Source organism: Asterias rubens, chromosome 3 (assembly GCF_902459465.1).
Source record: "Asterias rubens chromosome 3, eAstRub1.3, whole genome shotgun sequence".
Classification (NCBI taxonomy): domain Eukaryota; kingdom Metazoa; phylum Echinodermata; class Asteroidea; order Forcipulatida; family Asteriidae; genus Asterias; species Asterias rubens.
In genome coordinates, this window is record NC_047064.1 from 1,546,279 (window position 1) to 1,568,828 (window position 22,550).

The 22,550-nt window shown below is 39.7% G+C and overlaps 1 protein-coding gene and 4 non-coding genes across 6 annotated transcripts in view; 1 reads left to right on the top strand and 4 right to left on the bottom strand.

Moving 5' to 3' along the window:
• Positions 1–1,276, top strand: part of LOC117287895 (coatomer subunit zeta-1-like) — a 57,869-nt gene extending 56,593 nt beyond the window's left edge. For both annotated transcript variants that reach the window (XM_033768499.1, XM_033768498.1), the window contains one exon: positions 884–1,276. Coding sequence is in view for 1 of the 2 variants with exons in the window: in XM_033768498.1 (XP_033624389.1) it covers positions 884–931 (48 nt within the window). In the remaining variant the exon portion in view is untranslated. The remainder of the gene's footprint in view (positions 1–883) is intronic.
• An 8,931-nt stretch (positions 1,277–10,207) lies between these two features.
• Positions 10,208–10,281, bottom strand: Trnan-guu. The gene has a single exon. It is a non-coding gene; the product is annotated as a tRNA-Asn (tRNA).
• Positions 10,282–10,427: 146 nt separating this feature from the next.
• Trnan-guu lies at positions 10,428–10,501 on the bottom strand. The gene has a single exon. It is a non-coding gene; the product is annotated as a tRNA-Asn (tRNA).
• Positions 10,502–12,829: 2,328 nt separating this feature from the next.
• Positions 12,830–12,903, bottom strand: Trnan-guu. The gene has a single exon. It is a non-coding gene; the product is annotated as a tRNA-Asn (tRNA).
• An 82-nt stretch (positions 12,904–12,985) lies between these two features.
• On the bottom strand, positions 12,986–13,059 carry Trnan-guu. The gene has a single exon. It is a non-coding gene; the product is annotated as a tRNA-Asn (tRNA).
• Between the last annotated feature and the right edge of the window lie 9,491 nt (positions 13,060–22,550).

Here is a 22,550-nt window from a genome sequence, read left to right on the forward strand (position 1 = left end):
CTGCCTCTTTCTTGCTTGTCTCCTTTCATCATGCAAAGAGCGAGATGAAACGTGACCCAAATGTTGGCCAATTTGGATTCCATTGGGGTAGAACTTGATGAGTACTGAGTATTTTTCCTCAAAGAAAATCCAGTGAAGCCAATAATCACTAGAACAAGTTCCTTGACTCTGCGGCTCTTTTTAACCATTAGATCTTCTGCTTCTTATTTGGTATCAGCCAACATTATACAGGCCATGTAACCTGTGCCATTGTGCGCTTTCTCTGCAGAGCCTGGGGACGATTTCACAAGGAGTCAAGATTCCTTTTAACTGCAAATCAGTCGTAGTTGCTAAAAGTATGGTGTCACAATACAAATCACATTGGTAATACTGACAACTTGTCTTGCAATGAATTTATTGCTTTGTGAAATCGCCCCTTGGGCTTCCTACAGGCTTGATTTTGTACACAGCTCAATGGAGAAAAAGTTACTGAATCACAGTTTCTTGATTTTTGTAATTGACTGTTGCCAGCTTGGTGTTTATATCCCCCTGTGGGAGCTTTCATAAAAACAAAACAAAACAAAATTATAATCTCACATTTTATGAAAATTACATCACATGTCATGTGATCTTTATCAGCTTTTGATTAGGAAGTCAAAAGAGTTATATTGCAAAATTGTCTAGGTTTTGTTAAAATTCCTGATTTGATGTTGTAATTTTGATACAAAAATGAATATTTCTCACATGACAAGTGAAGTATCTTGCCTGCCGTGAAAGCCCTGGAGAGTTCTCCTGTAACCAAGGTGACGTGGAATACCAAAAGTGCATTAACTTACCTACCAAAACCAAATTAACGATTTTGATTTATAGACACTTGATGAGTTTTTTTATTATTTCTGTTCAGGTTTTACAAACGGCACGAGAGCAACTTAAATGGTCACTTCTGAAGTAATGTCATCTGCTTGGATATCTGCGGACTTTGACAACATGCAAGTGGTCTTCAGAATGGCGGATGATTTATTTATGTATGATACAGTCCACTACTAGTAAATATTACAGTACACATGTATTTAGTTTTTTCGTTGCCATGTAGCGGCCATTTTTGTAGTACCCGTCATTAACCAGAGAAAGTACTCTAATATATCAGTCAGTTCAATAATAGTTTGATTTTTAGAAAAAAGAATTAGCTTTTGCAAGTAACTCACCAACCAAAGGGACTTACACATGTATGGTATAAATGCAAAAAAGATTAATGGCCTGACGTTTTGACCCTAGCAGAGTCTTTCTTGAAGGCTTCAAGAAGAAGTCTCTGTCTGCTAGGGTTGAAACATCAGGCCATTTACCTTTTTTGCATTTTGTTTTCATTGTATGACTTTAACAAAAAAAGTTGTTTGATGTTGAGCAAAGATGGCCGCTGCATGACATGAAGGCCATGCTCAAAGTAATGGCTTTAACTTCTGGCTATGACTGTATCTCAACATGGCTGCTTAAGCCAGTAGCCATGTCCAAAAGCCAGATATGCTTGAGATTGACTTGGCCTTATCTATTGTCAGTGAGAATTTAGTGTGTGAGAGAGGGAGAGAGATTTTTTTTTAAGGGGGGGGGGGATAAGCAGTACAAAACAATGGGTTTAATTCTAAAAAGTGGGGGTATGATTGTTGCATCAAGTAGTCGATATGGAAAAATCCAAAAAAGAGGGTACAGTATTTCTTAAATTGTGAATGCAAGTATAAAATGCAGACTTTTCCTGCTAAAATAAGAAATACCCAGACATGTTAGTTTCACAGGAAATTTAAAATCATCACTTTATTTACACCGTTCCTGATAAAGCTATCATTTAAGTTTCTGGAAGATCACCAAAAAAGAGCAGAGAGACTTTGACAAGAAATAAAAAATGCAGACAAGATGTGGTTGCTATGGCGATTCTTTTTGCGGATATTTTCCTGTCCCAAGTGCATACATGTGATGCCGAGATAAATTGTTTGGTTTTTGGTGAGTGATTTTGACGACCAACATCTGATGTTGAAGTTGAGTGTAGAGCCTTTTTCAGCAATACTTGTGGGTTATTAAAGGATTAAGGAAAATCTGTAGAGAAGTCCGAAGTCTGACAGGGGGAGTTTAGGGACGACGAGGGTCTAGAGAAAAGTCCCTGGGCTGACTGTGGGTTATGTCTAACAGCCTTGGAGTTGCAGGGTCCTGGAAATCATCAAGGTGATCAACTCTTGGTCTCGAATATAAACTAAACATTGATAGTTCTCTTGCACAAATCTGAATCACTTTTGCAAGTTCTGCACGTATTTGAACATTTGGACCCTTTCAAGTCGGCGAGTTTGTGTTTCTTCACATGTTAAAGAAATGTGCAAGGGACCAAAGTGGATCTAAAAATGTTCCAATACGCCGAAACATGCAAGGTCTGTAGAGTCAGTCACTCGAAGAAATTGACAATTAGAGACTTGAGGTAAGACTACAGGGAAATAACAGGCTTGATAGCATAGACCCCTCGCATATCATGTCACAAGACTCAAAACAGCGCCCTCAATGAGGTGAATGGAGACCTGTCATTGGCTGAGAGGTGTGCACAGTGCGAACATTCTGCACGTTTCTATTGTTTGATCTTAGCAAAGGTGGCTAATGTAAGGGGTGTATTTTCTGTTTTTTATGTCGCATATTTACCCTAAACAATAATAACGTCTGGAAATGCCGAGTTTGTCATCAGTCAACGAGCGTCACAAAAGTATGCACTTGGACTCCAGAGAAAAAAAAGACCTGTTTGATTAAAAAAATAAATATCAGCAAATTTGTTTTGAAAAATTGTTTAAAATAAAACCAGAAACCATCCATCCAAACGAGAAAACAAACGGTATTCATGTGATATCTTGATTGGTAGCCTAATTCTGCTTAGCAAAGGTTATATATATGTGCTTAGTTTTGAGAACATGGCACGAAAATAAAATGTTATTTGAAAACCATTATTGATCCTTTGCTTAATCTGATGTTGGGGGGGGGGGGGGAGAGAGGAAAAACCTAAACATACAGTTTAAGGTTATTTGGTGTATTTCATAGTTGAGTCTTACTTTCTACTTTTATTATTTAAAATCATTTTGTGGGAATTTTGTTAACTTGCTCTTGTCAAAAGTTTAGTGGAAAAGGCCCACTTCTATTATAAGGGTCAAAAGGTTATCGTCTACATTGTAAAGTAACTCACTTAATTACTCGACCTATCATTGTAAACTGAAAAAGCATCTCTGAGTTTTAACATGTCGCATTTTCCACCAATTGAAATTGTGTGTCCGAAATTAAATAATATTGGGTATGACCAAAGTATGAAAGTATCAATTGTGAAGTATTTGTGTGGTTTATGTAATGAACGTAAAATCTACTTTCGCCTGCTGTGCAAGCGAGGGGTTCCAACTGCCTAACTAAACTCTACGTGTTTTCGTCATTTTGTTTAATTTCACATAAATGCATACAGACTGTTTGCCTAACTGTGTTCTTGGCTGGTTTGGTGAGACTTATAAAGTTGCCTAACCCCTCGGAAGTCTAAAGTCCCACGTGAGACCCGAATGACTTGCTTTAGTTATCAGAACATTGAGAGAGGGCGCACTTCATATTTAGTGGGCGCCAAAGATTATTGAGCAGAACCGATTGCATCATTTAAGAGCCTCAAATTGACAATTATTATTGACCTTTTTTCAAGTATCATCATTTTCCCCAAATGCAGCTTGTATATCGGGTCAAAATAAATAAAAGGCAAAAGTACAGCCTACTGCATAATTTTAGAACCTAATATATATATATATATATATATCTTTACATTTACCCAAATTTGATGAAAATGATGGACTTGCCCCTTATGATTTTGTTAATACTTTTGGCCTATCTGTTGAACCGATTGTATCATTTTGAGCACAAAATTAGGCATTTAAACTTGGGCCAAACAATTGCCACTAGCTTGGAAATAATTCTGGGCTTACCCCTTATCTTTTTTATTTTTTAAGTTTTGGCCATTTTAAAATATGAAGATTTGTATCCTGCGTCAAAAAGAAAATAGCACAAGTTGAGTCTACCGTATCATTTAAGTGGTTAAAAAAAAATATTAAAAAAATGCTTGACTTCACCTTTCATGTTTGATTTTATCCACGTCTTGCTCTTTTTGAAATGTGAATCATTCTGAAAAAAGGAGCATAAAATAAATATCCTAGGTCAAATTATAGCCGAGATTTGATTAAAATATTAGACTTCCCCCTTATGATTTTGTTTTAGTTCATGGCCTATTAATCATGAATATTTTTCAAATGAAAGCTGAATTCCTTGGGCAGGAAAGGCATCAGCTGAACCGATTGCAAAATTTTTGAGCTTAAAAAAAAAACGAGGAACAAATTAATTTGACAAAAGGTTGAACTTACCCCTTGTGTTATTTTCAAAATGTTGCTTATTATATTTCAACGGCATCAAATAATGCAAAGGCCCTACATTCCCGATCAACTATTACTATTAAAAAAACATCAGTAGAGCCTCTGTATCATTTTAGAGCCTAAAATTAAAACTCAAAAATTTGCCAAGTCGTGATATGCTAGACTTGCCTCTTTTGCTTTTTCAGTCTTTGGTCTATTTTTAATATTACAAAGTAGCCGAGTATCGCGGTGTTAGAGTTCAATCCTTGGAAAGCACATTCAATACAAAAACCACCACTGATTTAATCAGCTGAGAGGCAAAACAGAACAACACACTAATAAAGCGCCCCTGTCACATGCAATTATGTCCTCTATGCAATACAATCCGGAGGACATTATTGCATATGCAATAATGGTCACAGGACGGTTTTGCATATGCAATCATATCCGCCCGGACGCTGCTGCATAATGCAATTGTGTCTGCCCGGACACATTTGCATGTGCTTAACCGTCCTTGCAGTAAATTAAACGCCCTTGGTCGACGGAACATGTTCGCCATTTTTTACAACGGCATGTTATGAATGTCACGGTAAATGCTCGGCCGTTGGGTATTCGCTGCAATCATAAAATACGTGAATGTTCATGCTGCATAATAGTAGGTTCAGTGCATGCACGCTCGCTTACGCGTGCACATGTACAGTCATGTCCGCCGGACGGTTTTTGCATAGCCCCGGACACGATTCCATGTGCAAAAGTGTCCGTAGCGGACAGTATTGCATGGCGGACACAATTGCATCTAACACCCCTACCTCCTGGAGCCAAAAGCGCCCGTGTACGAAACGGCGCGTTCAGCTACAGCCTCGCAGCTAGACTTGATTCAAGTCACATTTTCGTGTGAGAGGTCCCTAAGCATCACCCAAACTTACTATGAAACAACGCATTGCATACAAACGCCGTCAAAATGTGATCCCTCCCGCATGTGGAACAGGTTTGTGAATGCAGAGCATCACAAAACAGTAGTTTCCTGGGGGTGGCACGGGATTGGGACTTGAGTCAAGTGATGCGGACGGAAAAGGAGCGAAATTCGGCGCTAGAGTTAAGTTACGGCTAGATATCAGCGCGTCTGCACTTGCGCAAGTGTTGTGTCAAAGGCAGATAATCATTGGACGATAGCCGTTTTTTTGCGCGCGACCTCAGCATACGTCCCTGTAGCATTTCGCGTTAAGCCCGATCAGCATACACAGCGTCTAGCGTTGTCGGCGCGCTACGCGTCTTACGCGAGACGCAATAGTCTCTGTAGAGTAGAGAAAGCAACATGAAAACGCCATTTTAAAAAACATTCGGTTTGCATTTTATAGCGTTAATAACAATCAAAAGATTCACCTTGTTCACGATAACAATACGTTTTCTACATCAATATTAAAACAAAACAACTCAATGAATTTTGGTTCTAATGGTTGAGTGTCGACAGACGAAGCCGAGTGTCGACAGGCGAAGATGTCCCGTATTCGACACGAACTATGAACGAGTAAACACACAATGCTATTCAAGAGGCAACATCGACAACTCCAAGGAAACGCTGATATTGTGTTCCTTTTATTTCGTGTAATCTTCATCTTCGTTTTGTTATCTTCCGAAAGAGCAAAAGGTAAGATAAACTTAGGTGAGAGGGGAAAACTGGAAGGTAAACATTTCGGCATCACGTACTGTAGTGTAAGGTCCGGATGTTTTTACTCCAGTCTTTATTCTGACGTTAACATATATAAAGAAGGATAGTTGTGTATAGACCAAATGCACATGACGTCATTTCAGTACGGCGCCCCCGCATTGAGGTCAAAACGAGATTGTTCATTGGTCAATCTATGTGCGTTTTGATTGTTTCGTCACCGTTTGACCTCAAAGATGGCGGCTGGATGACGTCAATGCATAAGGTCTATAGTTTTCATCAGCAGTTGCAGCTCATTTAAAAGAAATGTCAGACGGTAAAACGAAAGAGCTGCGATAATCGTAGCTCTTTAATTGTCATGTCTATCAGAATGTTTTCGTCTTTTTAGTAAACAGCCATTAGCCACGGTCTTTTGATTTGTCTGGAAAGTACCGCGACCGTAAACCCATCCTAAGGATTGTTGTTCTAAAACCAAGTGTTAAATCCAGCATTACTAGAGCTGGAGACAGTGCAGTGAATGAGTGTTTTCTTTGCAAAGTTAAGTTCACTTGATTAAAAAGACTGACAACAATGTTAAATTTAACTTTGACAATTTAAATGTCACTTTTTAAATGTTGTTAAGTGCAACTTATTTAGAGCACCCACTGGCCGCAATCTTGTGAATCTTTTGATGATTTCAAACTGAGTAACCCCTTTGTATTCTCTCCAGGCTGGCAAGTAAACATCAAGGATCAAGATAAAACCTGCTTTTTATACAAGTCGAGGACCAACACCTGCTTCATTCAGTCTAGCGTTGGCAGGATGGTAACTCTTAATCTGCATATAACGCCGGACTCCGAGGCCGAGTTGGACTCGAACCAACTACCACCCATCTCGTGGTACAGACGGGTCAAGATGAATAATCGACTCCTTTTAAAAGTAGTGGATCTGCTCAAAGGAGGGAGCCCTCCTGTTAACATGATTCTGTCCCCAAACCGGACTTCACTGACCATCTTGGATTTATTAGATTATGACGTCTTTAGGAACAGTTTTAAGGCCACTGTTGGAAGTGGTCAGGGAAAAGTTCAACTGAATTTTGTTGTTGAGGGTTTACCAGTGGGTAAGTAATTTTAAAATTGCGCCCTCAAACATCCTCGGATGGAGAGTGAACACTATTGGTAATTACTCAAAATAACTTTTAGCATAAAACCTTTCTTGATTACGATTAATGGGGATAAATAGGACTAAGGAGAGGTTGATGGTATAAAACATTGTGAGAAACAGTTCCCTCTGAAGTAACGTAGTTTTCGAGAAAGAAGTAATTTTCCACGATTTTGATTTGAGACCTCAGATTTAGAATTTTAGGTCCCAAAATCAAGCATCTGAAAGCACACAACTTCGTGTGACCAAGGTGCGACAAGGGTGTTTTTCTCTTTCATAAATAAATATCTCGGACCTTCGAAGACCGATTGAGCTCAAATTTTCACAGGTTTGTTATGTTATGCTTAACAAAATGTTGAGATACACAAACTGTGAAGACTGGTCTTTGACAATTACCAATAGTGTCCAGTGTCTTAAAGACTGGTTCCCCTTTTTCTGCAAGATTAAAGACTTGTACTGGTTTGACATCAGCAGTGATTTCATGTGATACTGTGATTTCATTGGATAAACGTGCAGTGACGTTAGCTTTCCAATCTGTGTTTTGATTGGGCTCGGCAGCTGCATGATGCAGCGGGAATCTGTGTGTACAAAATGTGACGGGGATTTCTTTCATGCCTGTTGGCTTTTGAGAAAAATTACTGACAAAAGTTCAACAATTCAGGACGCTTTACAGAACTGGTTTACATCTTAGATTATCGGGTTACAGAATGTCCACATTTTGATATAAAGAACTCAAGACATGAATTCAGGAATAGAAAATGTCAAAATGTAAATTATGTTCAAACGATTCAATTCACATGTTGATTTTAAACCAGATAAATGCATACAGTGCATAGTCTTGACTTCGTGTTGAAGTACGTCTAAAGAAACCTTTAGTAGCCTAAACAACAACATGGATTGTTTTTGCACAATTTGCAGCGAGTCATTATTTCAATTCAATTCAATTCAAGAATACATTTATTATTTGCAAGTCCAGTCAAGTCACAAGTCGATGCTAAAACGGACACGATACGGACTCGAATCCAAGTGTAACACTTGTCAACAACTCCAATGTTTTGTGATGCAAACAATTAATAAACAAAAACGCAGTTAATTTACAACCTAGTAAACAAAAAATATCAGTACCACCAGTACCCTTAGGAAATAAAGGGCTAAACTACGTTAACTGAATCTTGGCCTAGGGAACTAATTTATTTGTAATTTTACTGCAACATATAAGTTAGGTTAATCATTGTTTCTTGAAACAGTTCTAAAGGAGCCCCCTCCAGGCGAAAAAGTGGTAATCCATACCCAAAACTACATGCTCGTCGGGGTGCCGGGTGTTGATGCTGAGTACGATTGGGCGAAAGAGGGAAGTCCATCTTTACCTAGTTACGTCTACATTGACCCAACTGCTTCAACTTTGATCATAGAACATTACAATCCAGTTAATGATGCTGGGATTTACGTGTGTGATGCATACAACGACGAACACTTTTTCGTGGCAGGACGAAGATTTCAGCTTGGGAAAGGTAAAAACGAGATCAGTTGAAACTGTTTTTGCTTAACGTTTTTGGATTGCAGTGTGATATAAAATCAGAAAAAATGTGCTTAAAAAAAATAAAAAAATAATGGTGGATCCCTGAAGGGCTCACAACGGGTCTTGGTTGTGAAAGTTCGTTTTAATAACAAGAAGTCGACGATATCAACGCGAATTACTAAAGAAGGTATTATCTGTGTCAAGCAAACATCTGATTACATTTTTTTTTAAACTCACTTCGAACCAAATTGCCAAACTTGCCAAAACTCACTCCGAGCCAGTCGATATAACGCCCTATGTCGGCGACAATACACAGCTAGAGTTTCAACCAATCAAGACTTGATAACCATTACTTAAAAAGATCCATGATGCGCAAAAACAAAGGAACATTTTTCGGCGGGAACCTTACCTTGTGCAAAGTATTAATATGAGATTGAATACTCTTCTCATGCTGTGTACAATATTGTTCAATGTGTAACAACTTATAATTATTCATTTCCATAATGACTGAAATAGCCGTTGAGGACGAGAAATCATCTGCCGCAGTGGAAATTCTGAAGCCTCATCATGATGAAGAATACGGTAAAATAAAGAGTTATTCCGCCCTCTTGTGACACTTTTGTAGCAAGATTAAAATTGCGAGTTTGATCAGCGTTCAAAACTTTCGGAGAGGTCTCAAGGCGCTTCACAGAGAAACACTTTGAAAAGCAAAGGCTAAAAACACTTATCTAGGTAATCTGAATCTGAAGTAACGTTGTTATCGAGAAAGAAATAATTTACCACACAAATATTTTGTTAAAGACAACTTGTGGGAAAGCAACTTAACTACATGCAAAAGGAAAAATTCGGCAGCACCCAAGACAATTAATGTGAAGAGACGATGAAAGCGTGAATGTTTGTTTTCTTCTTGAAGATTGCCTGGAACTGGTTGCCAGTAAATTGCTTCTTGTGACATGGATTTAATACACAGTTGTATGTTTCTTATTTCAATGTATGGACAGTCACTGACACCCCTTTCCATGAGGAACCGAAGTTCGACAGACCTTCAGGGAATGATAGTGCAGTAGCCGATCTAGAGATTCCACCTGTAGATATTAATGAGATGTTACATACATTTCAAAATGATGGAGGTATGTCTGCTGATAATTGACCTTTATCATGGTGCGGTCATCTTGATTTTCACCCATTCAAATCGATGTAACCAAACTGAGGCTGGAAGGAGAATTAGTCTGGTTCCTTTTTGTACAATAAAAGTTAGAGCCTTACTGTTGTTGGATCAGGGAACATGACCAAGATGGTGACATTGTCATAAATAAAATAAAAACCTTCAATGCCATGATTTCAATGAAACACTAACTTGCGTACTTACAATAAGACAGAATCATTTGAACAGAGTACCATGTGACATCGGGCAGAGAGGTAACACAATAGAATCACAAGTTTTGAAATTGCTGAAAACAACTGAAATCAAACTAAAATTCCGCTCCATCTTTAGTTAAAACACTATCCCGTCCCTGGGTGGATTTGAACCACCAACCTTTCGGTTAACAGCCGAACGCGCTGACCGATTGCGCCACAGAGACTTACCGTCTATTTTCAGTTTTGTGTGTGTAAATGTTCAAAAAAGCGGCTCGCAGAAGAAGTTATTTATATCAAACAATAATAGCTCAAAATGTTCTTCTGAAATTGAACTAAAACGTCGCTCGATCTTGAGTTCAAAACAATTTTCCGTCCCTGGGTGGATTTGAACCACCAACCTTTCGGTTAACAGCCGAACGCGCTAACCGATTGCGCCACAGAGACTTTCTGTGTAGCTGTTGTTTTCCTTAAAGTTGAGGGGGATCTCCTATATGACGCCGATTAGAACCAAAACAATAGAAGCAAAAGTTATTGCACTTAATCCTATCATAGCATATAGGAAAAAATATCTGAAATTAAACTAAACTGTCTATCGATCTTGCGTTGCTACCATGAAGTGATTGCTGGAAGCGTATACGCCTCTCTTAACATTTATGCATGACGTCATAATTTTTACCCAAAACGAGGCTATGGGCGCACGTCCCCCATCACTTGCAGTGGCTGCGCCCATCGCCTCGTTTTGAGTTCGCATTGTGACGTACCTCATGCAAAAATATTAAAAGAGGCGTATAGGGCGCTTTATACAATCAAATTTACGAGTTTTGGTTCTTGGTCGAACCCTTTTCACGTCTTTCAAGTATTACTCACACATGATGTCTTCATCACGGAGACATTTAAGCCTCAATAAGAGTTTTTTTCTTTTTCTATTTAACTCTTGGCAATGCAATAACTATACAAGTAGAGGCCGTCCAGGGAAAGGCAAAAGTCGAAAAACTGTCATCAAAAAAGATGTGACCTCCCAGACCTTGCTCATTATCAACTTGATGTACATTACATTAAATATAAATCTAAAATTGTAGCGAAAAGTAGAACAAAAGATGGCAAGTAAAAGAAATATTCAAACTAGTTCCAGACCAGAACTGAAACGACACCAGAGCAAAATTTAATCTCCCATGTGTTTTTTATATGTTTATATTTGTTACAGATTTCACGTACGTTTTGCAAGGAAGAACGCAATACCTCGCATGCCTGCCTAGCAACGTGGCGCACATGAGGAAATCAATTATTGGTCTCAAATTCACATGGCGAAGACCGAAGCCTAAAGGTGACGACGTCATCATGGCGTTTGATCGTGCTAGATATTTAACAATTGACGGAGGAATTCTAGAAATATCGAATGTTGACCCTGTCGATACAGGGAGTTTGGAGTGTGAGGTGTCTTTCAAATATCCAGAGAAAGGGAATGAAAGAAAGCGAACGTTCAAATATAATATCGAAGGTAAGCGTTTGAATAAATTAGCCTTCTTTTGGTATGGTGGACCAAAGTGCATTGTTTGGTTGGAGTGTAATCGGACAAATTACATTTCACAGTATTGTGTCCACCATTAAAATGGGTTTGAGTTTGATAAATTGAGATGTGATGTGTCGTAATAGTTTTCTACTGCGGATTATAAGAGTCATGGAAAAGCTTGGTGCCAAATACATTGAAAACTTAATCCAATGTCAATTTAAAAAACAGTTATGTGCAGCTCAGGTCTTTATATTATATGATATTATAAGAAGAAATGTGTTACCACAACCCCGTTTTGAAATAAGCATTCTATGTTCGTTGCTTTTCGAAAAATATTAAAAGAAGAACAATCCATCAGGCCGTGATCCTGACAACCATGACGACAATCCAGTGCCATGTTTGAAGCCATTACGAGTCGACCCAAAGTTCACAAACTGTCCTGTAACAACCGAGTCCAAAAGTGGTATTTGAAACTGTTAATATTTCACTGGTGACTCCCAGGTTGTAGCGTAATTTGGGCGTGATCCATGGCAACTTCACGGTTGTATGTCTTCTGACTGGAAACCTGAATTTTGACAAAAACAATTAGGAGACCGCCATTATAGGGCTAGCAGTAGGTAGAGCGCCGGCACGTTAATCCGGTCATTGGTTCGAGTCCTCCGTTAGTAAATTTCTCTCTTTGTTCAACTTCCAAATCTGTTCTCATTATTTCAGTGTTCACCCTCCCAGACCTTGTCTACACTATATCAGCTTCGTTCACCACGCCAGACTGCAACGTCCAACAGAGTAGCGTCTTCAAGCAACAGCTCGGAACACATCTCCATACCGCCATCATTGCAATTGATGTCTCTTTCCAAATCTCAAACTTAGTCGCTCTCTGTGTTGGGGGCGTGCCGGGGTCAGTTGCCAGATCTCACCCTGTCATGACAACCCATGGTACTATCCTATTGGTCAAATTTGACCTCGTGGTCAGGCATAAGATGATCGCAGAATGCAGCTCGAGTTGCATGATTGGAGAAATGGATCAGAGAATGGCGCTGGTGAGTTAGGGAGTGAAGATGGGAGAGGGGAGGGAGGCATGTCAGTTGAAAAATACCCCACCCCAAAGATAAAAACAAGCAGAATGCACCAGCATTAAGAGAACATTGCGAACAAATGGAAAAACTCCCCATTCTCCTCTCATAGTTCACTCCTCACTTATAGCAAATAGAACTGCTGTAAGTTTTTGTTGAATGAAAGCAAAAAGACGAAAAGAATAACTCCGTCCCTGGGTGGATTTGAACCACCAACCTTTCGGTTAACAGCCGAACGTACTAACCGATTGCGCCACAGAGACCTGCTGTATAGCTGTTATTTTTTGTATTTGTTTTAATAAAAGCCGTTCGTAGAGTTTGATTAATATAAAACAATAACGGTTCCGTCCCTGGGTGGATTTGAACCACCAACCTTTCGGTTAACAGCCGAACGTACTAACCGATTGCGCCACAAGGACCTGCTGTATAGCTGTTTTTCTGTATTTATTTTAATAAAAGCCGTTTGTAAAGTTTGATTAATAACAATACAAAGTTCAAAGAATAATTCAAGCTGAATACCCGTACAGAATCAACAAACAAATTCAAATCTAAACAAATTAGTAAATAATATTCACATATTGTTTCTTGTTCATGATGATCCTTTTGTAGATTCAAACCAAGCTAGCAGCCTTCTTCACTCCGCAGAACTCGAATGGAATGTACCAACGAGTTACGGCTGGTCTGATCCCTGCCTCGGTAGAACACTCTCTACAATATCACTGTAGTCTGGGATATGGTCTACACTCGTCTCTATGCGGTAAGTTTATTAGAGTCCCTCAAATCGAAAGCTTTGCATCAGAACATCCGAATCTGAAACACGAAAAGAGAGAATTTGTTTTATTTGTAGGTATTTATTTTTCTTGACGATGCGTTTCTTTTTTATTCCATCTCGTAGTTGCCTGCGGACCGGGACTCTACAGCAGGATCGACGTGATGAAATGTTCACAGTGCCCGGTCGGGACGTACCAGACGTCATACGGTGCCGGGGACTGCTCACCGTGTCCACCCAATCAATTCACAATCACGACCGGTTCAACATCTCCAAAGCAATGTCTAGGTATAATCATATATTTCTGCCCTTGAATTATGCCTAACTATTGAAAGAGGTAACGAAATGCTCCAGTAGAAATTTTACAATTTCCTTACAAGGTGCCCTTTACCAAGGTGGCATTGGCCTCTCAAAAACGAAGCATACTGACCTGTATAATGTACGTTTCACGACTTATTAATAAAGGAAAATAGTTCATTTAATATTGTGACAATATTGTGCCTGCTTAGCTTTTCACTAGCGCCGTTTGTTTAGCGCCCTATACAGAGCATGCAGATACATTGCCCTTTGTGTGTTTACAACCTTATACAAGTACTTATTTTATAAATGCTTGTTCGTGAGACTAGAGAGAGCTACGGAGTTTGTTTGGTGAAAGTGAAAGTGACAAAACTTATTATTCCTTAGCAAATACGTTTCTTAAAAGAGATTTTGAGGTTTGCGGTAACATCATGTCAATATCTCTTTTGAGTAGAGTTGATTCAGGAAAGAACCGGTGGTAGGGAACCAACACTTATCCAAAAGTGATATTCATGTATTCACATGACCGCAAACCTTTTTGTATACATCCACTATGCAAAGTTTCAAATCCTAAAAGTGTGTTTTCCCATTTTCTGTTTTGCGTTTTCAGTGAAATCTTTCGTAGCTGTTCTTATGGTTGGAGGCGTATTCTCGGTGCTCATTGCAGTAGCTCTACTGTGGTGCTGGCTGCGTGGGTAGGTAGCTAAATATTTTACAAACAAACAACTCAATTTAATCATAGAAAAACCGGTTTGCAAAGCACCTGCCTTACGACATCGTACACAAACTAAACTGTGTCCTATACTTCATGTTATATACCTTTATCACGCTGTCACCATCTTGGTCATGTTCCCTGTTTCCAATAACAGTAATGAATGCTAACATTCATTGCGCATGACACCATACTATTAATTTGTTCAGCCTCAGTTTGGTTACAACGAGTTGGAATGGAGTAAAATCAAGATGACATCACAGTGATAAGGATCTATTGCGTTCACATTTCACAAAAAGACTTGGAAAGGCTGATCGATTGAAATTCGATGAACCTTTGAATATGAAAAGGAAGAACATTCCACATGTACCCATTTGAAATAGCTGGAAGAGAGATGACCATTACGAAGCATTTGAAGGGAATAATGAAGGAAAAAACAATATTTTAAAACTATCAACAGCTCTCTATTGCTCGTGATCAATGCTACTAGTATTTTGAGTAATAACAAACGGTGTCAAATGCCTTTAATTAAATTGTATTACATTTTAAAAAGGTTTCGTGAAGACCGATGAAAACTTTATTAATTAAGGATAGATGAATTTTCTAGTTGAGGCCGGCTATGTGAATGATTTGTTCATCTTTATTATAACAATGTAACCTTGTTGTAATCCAATTGACAGACCGGCCCCGGGCAAACAAAGCAGAAAGAAAATGGCCGAAGAGCACAAACTTGTAGCGATCATAGACTCCGAAACCGAAGAGGAATCGACAGAAACAGAGTCGGAGAAAAGTGACACCTCCCGGTCCCGGGCAGTACGTAAAAAGAGGGAGTTAGCCAGACTCCTTGATGAAACGTTGAGTGACGAAGATATACAATCACAGATATATCGCACAACCACTTTTGTTGACCAGTCAGCTGCTGGTGACGAGGAGAAGCCGGATAGTTTGAAAGTGATACGTCATGAATCCAGCCATAGTGATGACGGTGATGATGAAGACGAGCTGGACGATTCCACTAAGAGGAGGGATGTACTTATATCATTCGCAAGTGATGATTCTGTTTCCGAGCCAGGGCCAACCACGTCCGGAATCCAGTATGCAGATCGAGGAAGGCGAGTCACCAGTGAACCGATTGATGGCAATGCCCTATCGCGAATCACCTTCGACTTGGTTCAGATTGACCAACCTGAATCTTTGTATCACTCAGCCCATCACTCAGTGAATGACGAACTAATAGTGCCACACTACCTTCCGGAACACGTGACATCTGTCGAGGTCAAACTGACACCAAGACATTCTTGGGTTTCGATTGATCATCCACACTCATCGCACCACTCGGTACAGCACGTCCACCCTGCTTATGACGAACCAACCATGCCCCATCCACACCAGTATCAAGAAGCATCAACCCCTTCAAGGCAATCCTCGCATGTATACAGTCTACCAAGGGAGTCACTTCATCAAAGCCAGCCCCAATCACCATCTTATCAACAGTTTCACAGGGAGGACGTCCACGCATTTCAAAGGTTCTTACCACAGCTTTCGAATGCCAGTTTAGTCCCGAGGTCTTCATCAACCGACCATCGACCGGCTCAACCCACCAGCCCGTCTCTAATCTCAATGGACACCAGGACAACCTCTTCACCATTCAGGACACAAAGATCCCCGAGCTCTTCTGAACCAGAAAGTCCACGGCCGAGGAGCGTAAGTCCCTCTTCTCTTCAAGCTCCCGTCAGTGGATCCTTTCCCAGAGGATCTCACACAGGGCTACCTGATCTTTCCGAATCTGACAGTGAAATTGAAATCAAACATTACTCAGCTGAACAAGTTTCTCTCCCACCTAGAGAGGTCGGACAGAAATCAAGTAAGTCCTACATGTCGAGATCTTCTTTCGCACCTGTTGATCTCTCAGACTCAGATTCTGAGTTTGAAATCGAGAACCGAGACCAACCTTTGTCCAGAGAAGACATTCTAAGATCTGGGAGTAGTAGTAAGCCTCGCCCGCCGAAATCCTCAACTGTGCTTCCTGAACCTGTAGATTCTGACTCAGAAGTAGAAATTGAGAGTTTCGTCTCCGAGACAGACAATCTATTCCCCAGAGAAGACATTCCGAGATCCATGAGCTCCCACCTACCAACATCCTCAAACATGCTTCCTGAACTCGCGGATTTATATTCCAACTCGGAAGTAAAACTAGAGAACTTTGTACCTGAGATCCCTCGAGTACCGAGACAAGAGAGTTCACATTCCGCTAGGTCGTCCAAACCAGTGACTCCAACTCGCGGAAGTTCTGTGCCAGCTATGATAGCATCTTATCAGTCTTTAAACAGAATTAGTCCGAAGTCTTCTCCCCTTTCAGTCGCCAATCTTACCTCTCATAGATCAAACGGTCCTTCTTCTCCCAAAGCATCCTCTGTTTTCTCATCCGGACAACCAAATGCGGTCCCTTTCCCCATTGCTTCTTCATCAAAGAGTGTCAGGGAAGACCAGGTCCAGAGCAGACATAGCCTTCCAGCTATTTCAGGCAAAAGTGAGCCTGACATCTACGCAGACTCTCTTGCACATTTTCCTGGAGACAAATCCCAACATAATCAGTCAATTATTCAAACACCTCCTAGTTCCCACAATGAGCAGCCGTTGGACGGTACGTCTGAGCAAGAGCCACGCCCAAGCACCGTTTCAATACAGAAGTCTGTTTTGTCAGCTGATGAGCCAACATTGGCACGAGGGTCATCACATTTTACAACAAGCCCTTCTGGTAGACCCATGAATCCCTTCAAGCAGCAACGACTAAGACGAGAGTCTCTTGCGGCATCGTCTCATCACATGTCAAGTATGTCATCTCAGCAATCAATAGCTCATCATCCTCAGGGATTTCCTAGCACTGCTCCCTCAGCCGTATCTACGATTGGTCCCAACCCTGCAGCGGCATCATCAACATCGGTTAAGGACGTGCTAAGGAGGGCGAGTCTAACAACGCCCACTACCCAGGGTGTGGGTTCGACAGCTCCACCTCCTCCTCCTTCAGTGCACCCCTCCTTTACAACAGCCCATCCCTTTCAGACTCCGCCTCCTCCTCCTTCTGGAAGTCTAAATGTGAAGAAATCATCCACGTTGTCCATGCATCGTGCGTCGTCGACTCGCATCCCTGCTGCACCGACGTCCAGCGGCCCCTCCCTTCCTCCTCCGCCCCCGCCTACATCTGATTATGTCCAACCCCCCGTAGCCCCTCCTCCCCAGGGAAGTACGGAAGCCCCTACAGAACAATCACTTCCCATAGCGGCTTCCCCGTCACCTGTACCGCCTGGCGACACTCCCGCACCGACTGGCTTTATACCACCGCCTCCTCCTCCCCCGCCTATGCCGCCTCTACTTCTAGATTAAGTTTAACGGTTAAAAGGTAGGGTCTCAGATTGATTTTTGTCAAAGCGCTGCTGATTTTTTTGTTGCAAAACTGTAAAGAAAGTTACAGTAAAAGTCACATATTTTGAAAGTTTTGGCTGAATAAATGTTTTCATACAGCATTTCACGGACGTCGCATAGGTGACAACGGGTACCAGCCACATCTCTTGCGGCAGTATTTAAATTCAATTAAATTCAATCAACATTTATCTCCATATTGGTGAAAGAAGGATAATACAAAAATTATGTACAATTATTTAAAGGAACACGTTGCCTTGGATCGGTCGAGTTTGTCTTTGAAAAGCGTTTGTAACCGTTTGTTATAAAATGCATATGATTAGAAAGATATTTTACAAGTAGAATATAATGATCCACACAAGTATCACTCGAAATTTCGTGGTTTTCCTTTTACCTCGTCGACAAACACGGTCGGCCATTATGGGAGTCAAATTATTATCTCGCAAAGTAAAAGGAAAACCACGCAATTTCGAGGCAAATGTGTGTGGATCATTGTATTTGTTACTTTTTAAACATCTTTCTAACCATATGCATTTAAAAAAAAACGGTTTCAAACGCTTTTCAAAGACCAAATCGACCGAGCCAAGGCAACGTGTTCCTTTAAGTCAAAGACAGTCATACATTTGAGAACACCAACCCTCAGAAATATGAGAAACGACTCATGCATGAGTTTGTTAAGCAGATTCAATTGTTTTTGGGTGAGAATTATCGAAACCTTTTTTACTTCGAAGGAAACCCTTTTTCCCCAAATAGTTTCCATCAACAAGGAACATTTTACAAAGTATGTTTTCATGGTCATTAACATTTTAGGAATTTACCAATCTATGTGTTTAACTTAAAATCAGAATTGTTCCTTTAAAAGAAACAACTATACTTTTTGTATTTTTTCTTGTGAATTTAATTTTATGTAATAATATGTCAGTCTTAATGCTGTGTAAATATTGCGTTATTATCAAAGCCAAATAAAACATTGATGATAAATCAGGAATAAATAACATAGAGTCATGAACGCATCTATGCGGTCTAAATACAATGAGATGATTTTGATAATCATCGGTGTATTCATAATTTTTATTTATTATAACCACTTGTACGCAGAATATTTGATATTTTTTATTTTACAGCAGAAATACATACATTATTACAAGCAGTTGTTTCTGCTAAGCGGGAATACAAAATGATAGGCGAAGCACAGGTGGCAATAACACCAAAGACAGAAACTGACCAAGAAACTAACTGACCATCAAGAGTTACGACCCTCAATCCAGCCCGGGAGTTAACGCCCAAAACACCCACTGACCAACATGGACATAGGCACGGTCTTCGGAAACATCAGACAACACCTGCGCTGACCGCGTGTGTGGCTAAAGAATAAATCTTGAAACATTCTCAGATGAAGAGAAGAATATCTTCCGGAAAGGTATCAAACAGTCTGGTTACTGAGAGTACGAGGAAAAGGTCCTTGAGCGAAGTTGTTGGGCCACTTACCCCCTGGTTGATGCGTGTTTTAACGGTTATGGCCGGCCGGTTTGAATAAGTCACGTACGAAGCTCGTCTGAGCGTTATTTACTGCTGGAAGTTGGCTTATACTTTTATGTAGTTATGCAAGTTGGTTGTTATTATGTGGTGATTGCTGTTGCACACGTGTATCATTGCAAAACAGTAGGCTACATTCAATCACTCAAAATGAAGACGTCTTTTCACCGAATCAATATCTATACAAAGGTTACACACGCAGATTATTGATAGAGTATTGGTAAATCGATTCAATCAAATTTTGCTAATCGATGACAAAGCTACCTTTATCTATCATCGGCTTCTTCTGCCAAAGGTACCATAATAAGGTTTCCAGTCAGGTACCATGTCATAATGCACAATGCTTGACTGTTGTTAGTGATATCTCGCTGCGTTTTGCTTTGCACAAAATGTGCAGCAAATTTATCTGCTTAAAGGCAGTGGACAATATTGGTAATTACTAAAATAATTGTTAGCATAAAAACTTACTTGGTAACAAGCAACGGAGAGCTGTTGATAGTATAAAATATTGTGAGAAACGGCTCCCTCTGAAGTATAGTAGTTTTCAAGAAAGCAGTAATTTTCCACGAATTTGATTTTGAGACCTCAGAATTAAATTTTGAGGTCCCGAAATCAAGCATCTGAAATCACACAACTGCGTGTGACAAGGGTGTTTCTTCCGTTATTATCTCGCAACTTCGACGACCAATTTGATTCAAACTTTCACAGGTTTGTTATTTTATGTATATGTTGAGATACACAAAGTGAGAAGACTGGTCTTTGACAATTACCAAAAGTGTCCAGTGTCCAATGTTGCTTAACGATTTTCTGCTTAGCAGATATTAGTAGGATACCAGTCACAAATTGTACACGTAACATGATGGTAGTTTTGCTGCTACCCTTATTATGGTAAGCATAATTTTGTAGCTCTGTGAAATCTGACACAGCTAGGTTCTCGGTTATAACCATCGATCCCAATATGACGTCCTTCATCCATCCAGTCATGGAAACAATTAATTGAATCTCATAATTAGGTCATTAATTGGTAGTAAAAAGTAACGTTAGGTTTCACACGATGGTTTTACGATCGTCGTAACGGGTTTAGCAGCGCGTGGTTTCAATATTATTCAATAGACGCTCTTATGAATATGTAAATTATATATTGCGTGCGCACTAACTCTACTTTGTTTGCAAATTATTGAGGTAAAACTTTTGGTGGGTGAGGTGTGATGGTGACGTTTCGAATACTCTGCCCGACTTCAGGGGCAAAGTTTCAGACGGTTTATAAAAGTGCCTTGTATAGTGAAAAAAACCCACCAAAAAACACAAACAACAAACAAACTCCACAAACAACAACAGGGCTCAAATTAATTCTTCTAAGCAGAAAATAATGGCAAAACAATTTTTTGCTTGGGATAACAGTCCAAATATTAGTATAAATTAAGTGAACCGTGTTTTAGGCTACCAGGAGGAGTTGCGCCCCCTGGCATTAATCAGCAACTGAAAGATGATGGCAAAAGGGCCATCATCCGATGCTCTGAATGAAGATGATGAGTGTCTACTGTTCGCAATGTTACAATGCTGTTACACAATTTCTTTGGCAAAATTTGGTGACGAGATTTTCCTTCGCTTAGCAAATTGCTGCACTGACAGGCTTGGGAACTCGGACAAAAAATTAGAGTGGAGAACAGTCCTTTGGAGAGATTTGAAGTACCAGTCAAATTAATGAAGATTCATAATACTTTGTGGTGTTGTAAAAATCTCTTGCGTATTGACCTACTTCTCACAGAACAATAAACGATGTTTGCAAAACGTATATTTTTACTTCTAATATTGTGCCATTAATCTTTACAGAGTGCAATGTGATCACATGTACCGTAAAGTAACACCCAATTGAAGAATAAACAATTTCCGCGAATGTGAACACTCTGAAGTAAAAAAAGCTTTTCAATCAAATTCGGCAACGACTCCGCTTTTTAACGACGGGCATGTGGCGGTGCTCAGGCCAAGCAGCGGCCGTGTTGAGTGCCCTCGCGACCCGTCGTAAACGCCACAACGAGCTCGCTTACCCGTGGAAAATGAGCAATAATATTGTGTTATTGTTTTCATTTTATAAGGTGATTTAACGGGCAATCCTCCATGCAGTGCACTCTTGTCTTGTTAGTCGGGCAAATGAACCCACTCCAGTAACCACTTCTGAGAGTTCGTAAACACCAATCCAAGAGTGAAATTCGTCAATAATTTCAATCGTTTATAATTCATAAAGACTGCTGGTAAAATACAATCTGCCAGTAGTTTTTTCCCTTTTAGATTATGCAGTGATATGGGTGATAGTGATGAATGGGTTAAAAGCAACGATTGTATTAGACTCTCTAATGGGTTTAAAAGTTTCAGAGTGAAGAAGTTTGATCGATTTGGGAAAGTTACTGACACAACAATTGTGGAAATGGGTCATGGCGGTTTAAAATGGAGACAAAGGAGGAGTAGGAGTCAAATTATATTGAAATTGTGTTCATTCATTTCTTCGGTCTGAAGGTTTCTAAATTGACGGCGTAGGATTTTTTAATAAACAGGCCACAATATTTCACACACTACTTATCACATGGGGTCACCGAAAGCTTATTTGAAAATAGTTCTGCAATAATGAAAAGTTTCATATTAAACAACTAAAGTTTGAAGGTTCTCCTATTAAACATAATAAAATCAATCAATGAAAAAATACAATAAATGGGCGTTCATTCACTTGAAAGAACGCATTCATGACGACTTCTACACATTTTACGTTCTTTTCTGACAAGGTAGGAGTTTTTCACAAATCGTCGGATTTCTTTGGAAAGTTCACTCTATTCCGAATTATGCTTGTATAGCGTTTGATTATATATCTCTTAAAACGCTATTTATATTTGTGTAAGCGCTCTGACTGTAACTCAGCTGTTGGCTGCCACGGTCATATTTTGATAAACTTCTTATCAAATCATATAAAATCAAACCAAATCAAATATTGACACCAGATTCATAAGTTCCAACAAAACATTATGTTGAGTTAAAGACACTGGTGCATTCACTAGTAAGTGTGACTTCTAAAACAATTCGCACTAAACACCTAAAAATGGATTTACAGAAAATGTCAAAACTGCAAAAATGAAATGAAATACAACAGTTTCAATATTCAATTTCAAACCGAACTTTGAGATATT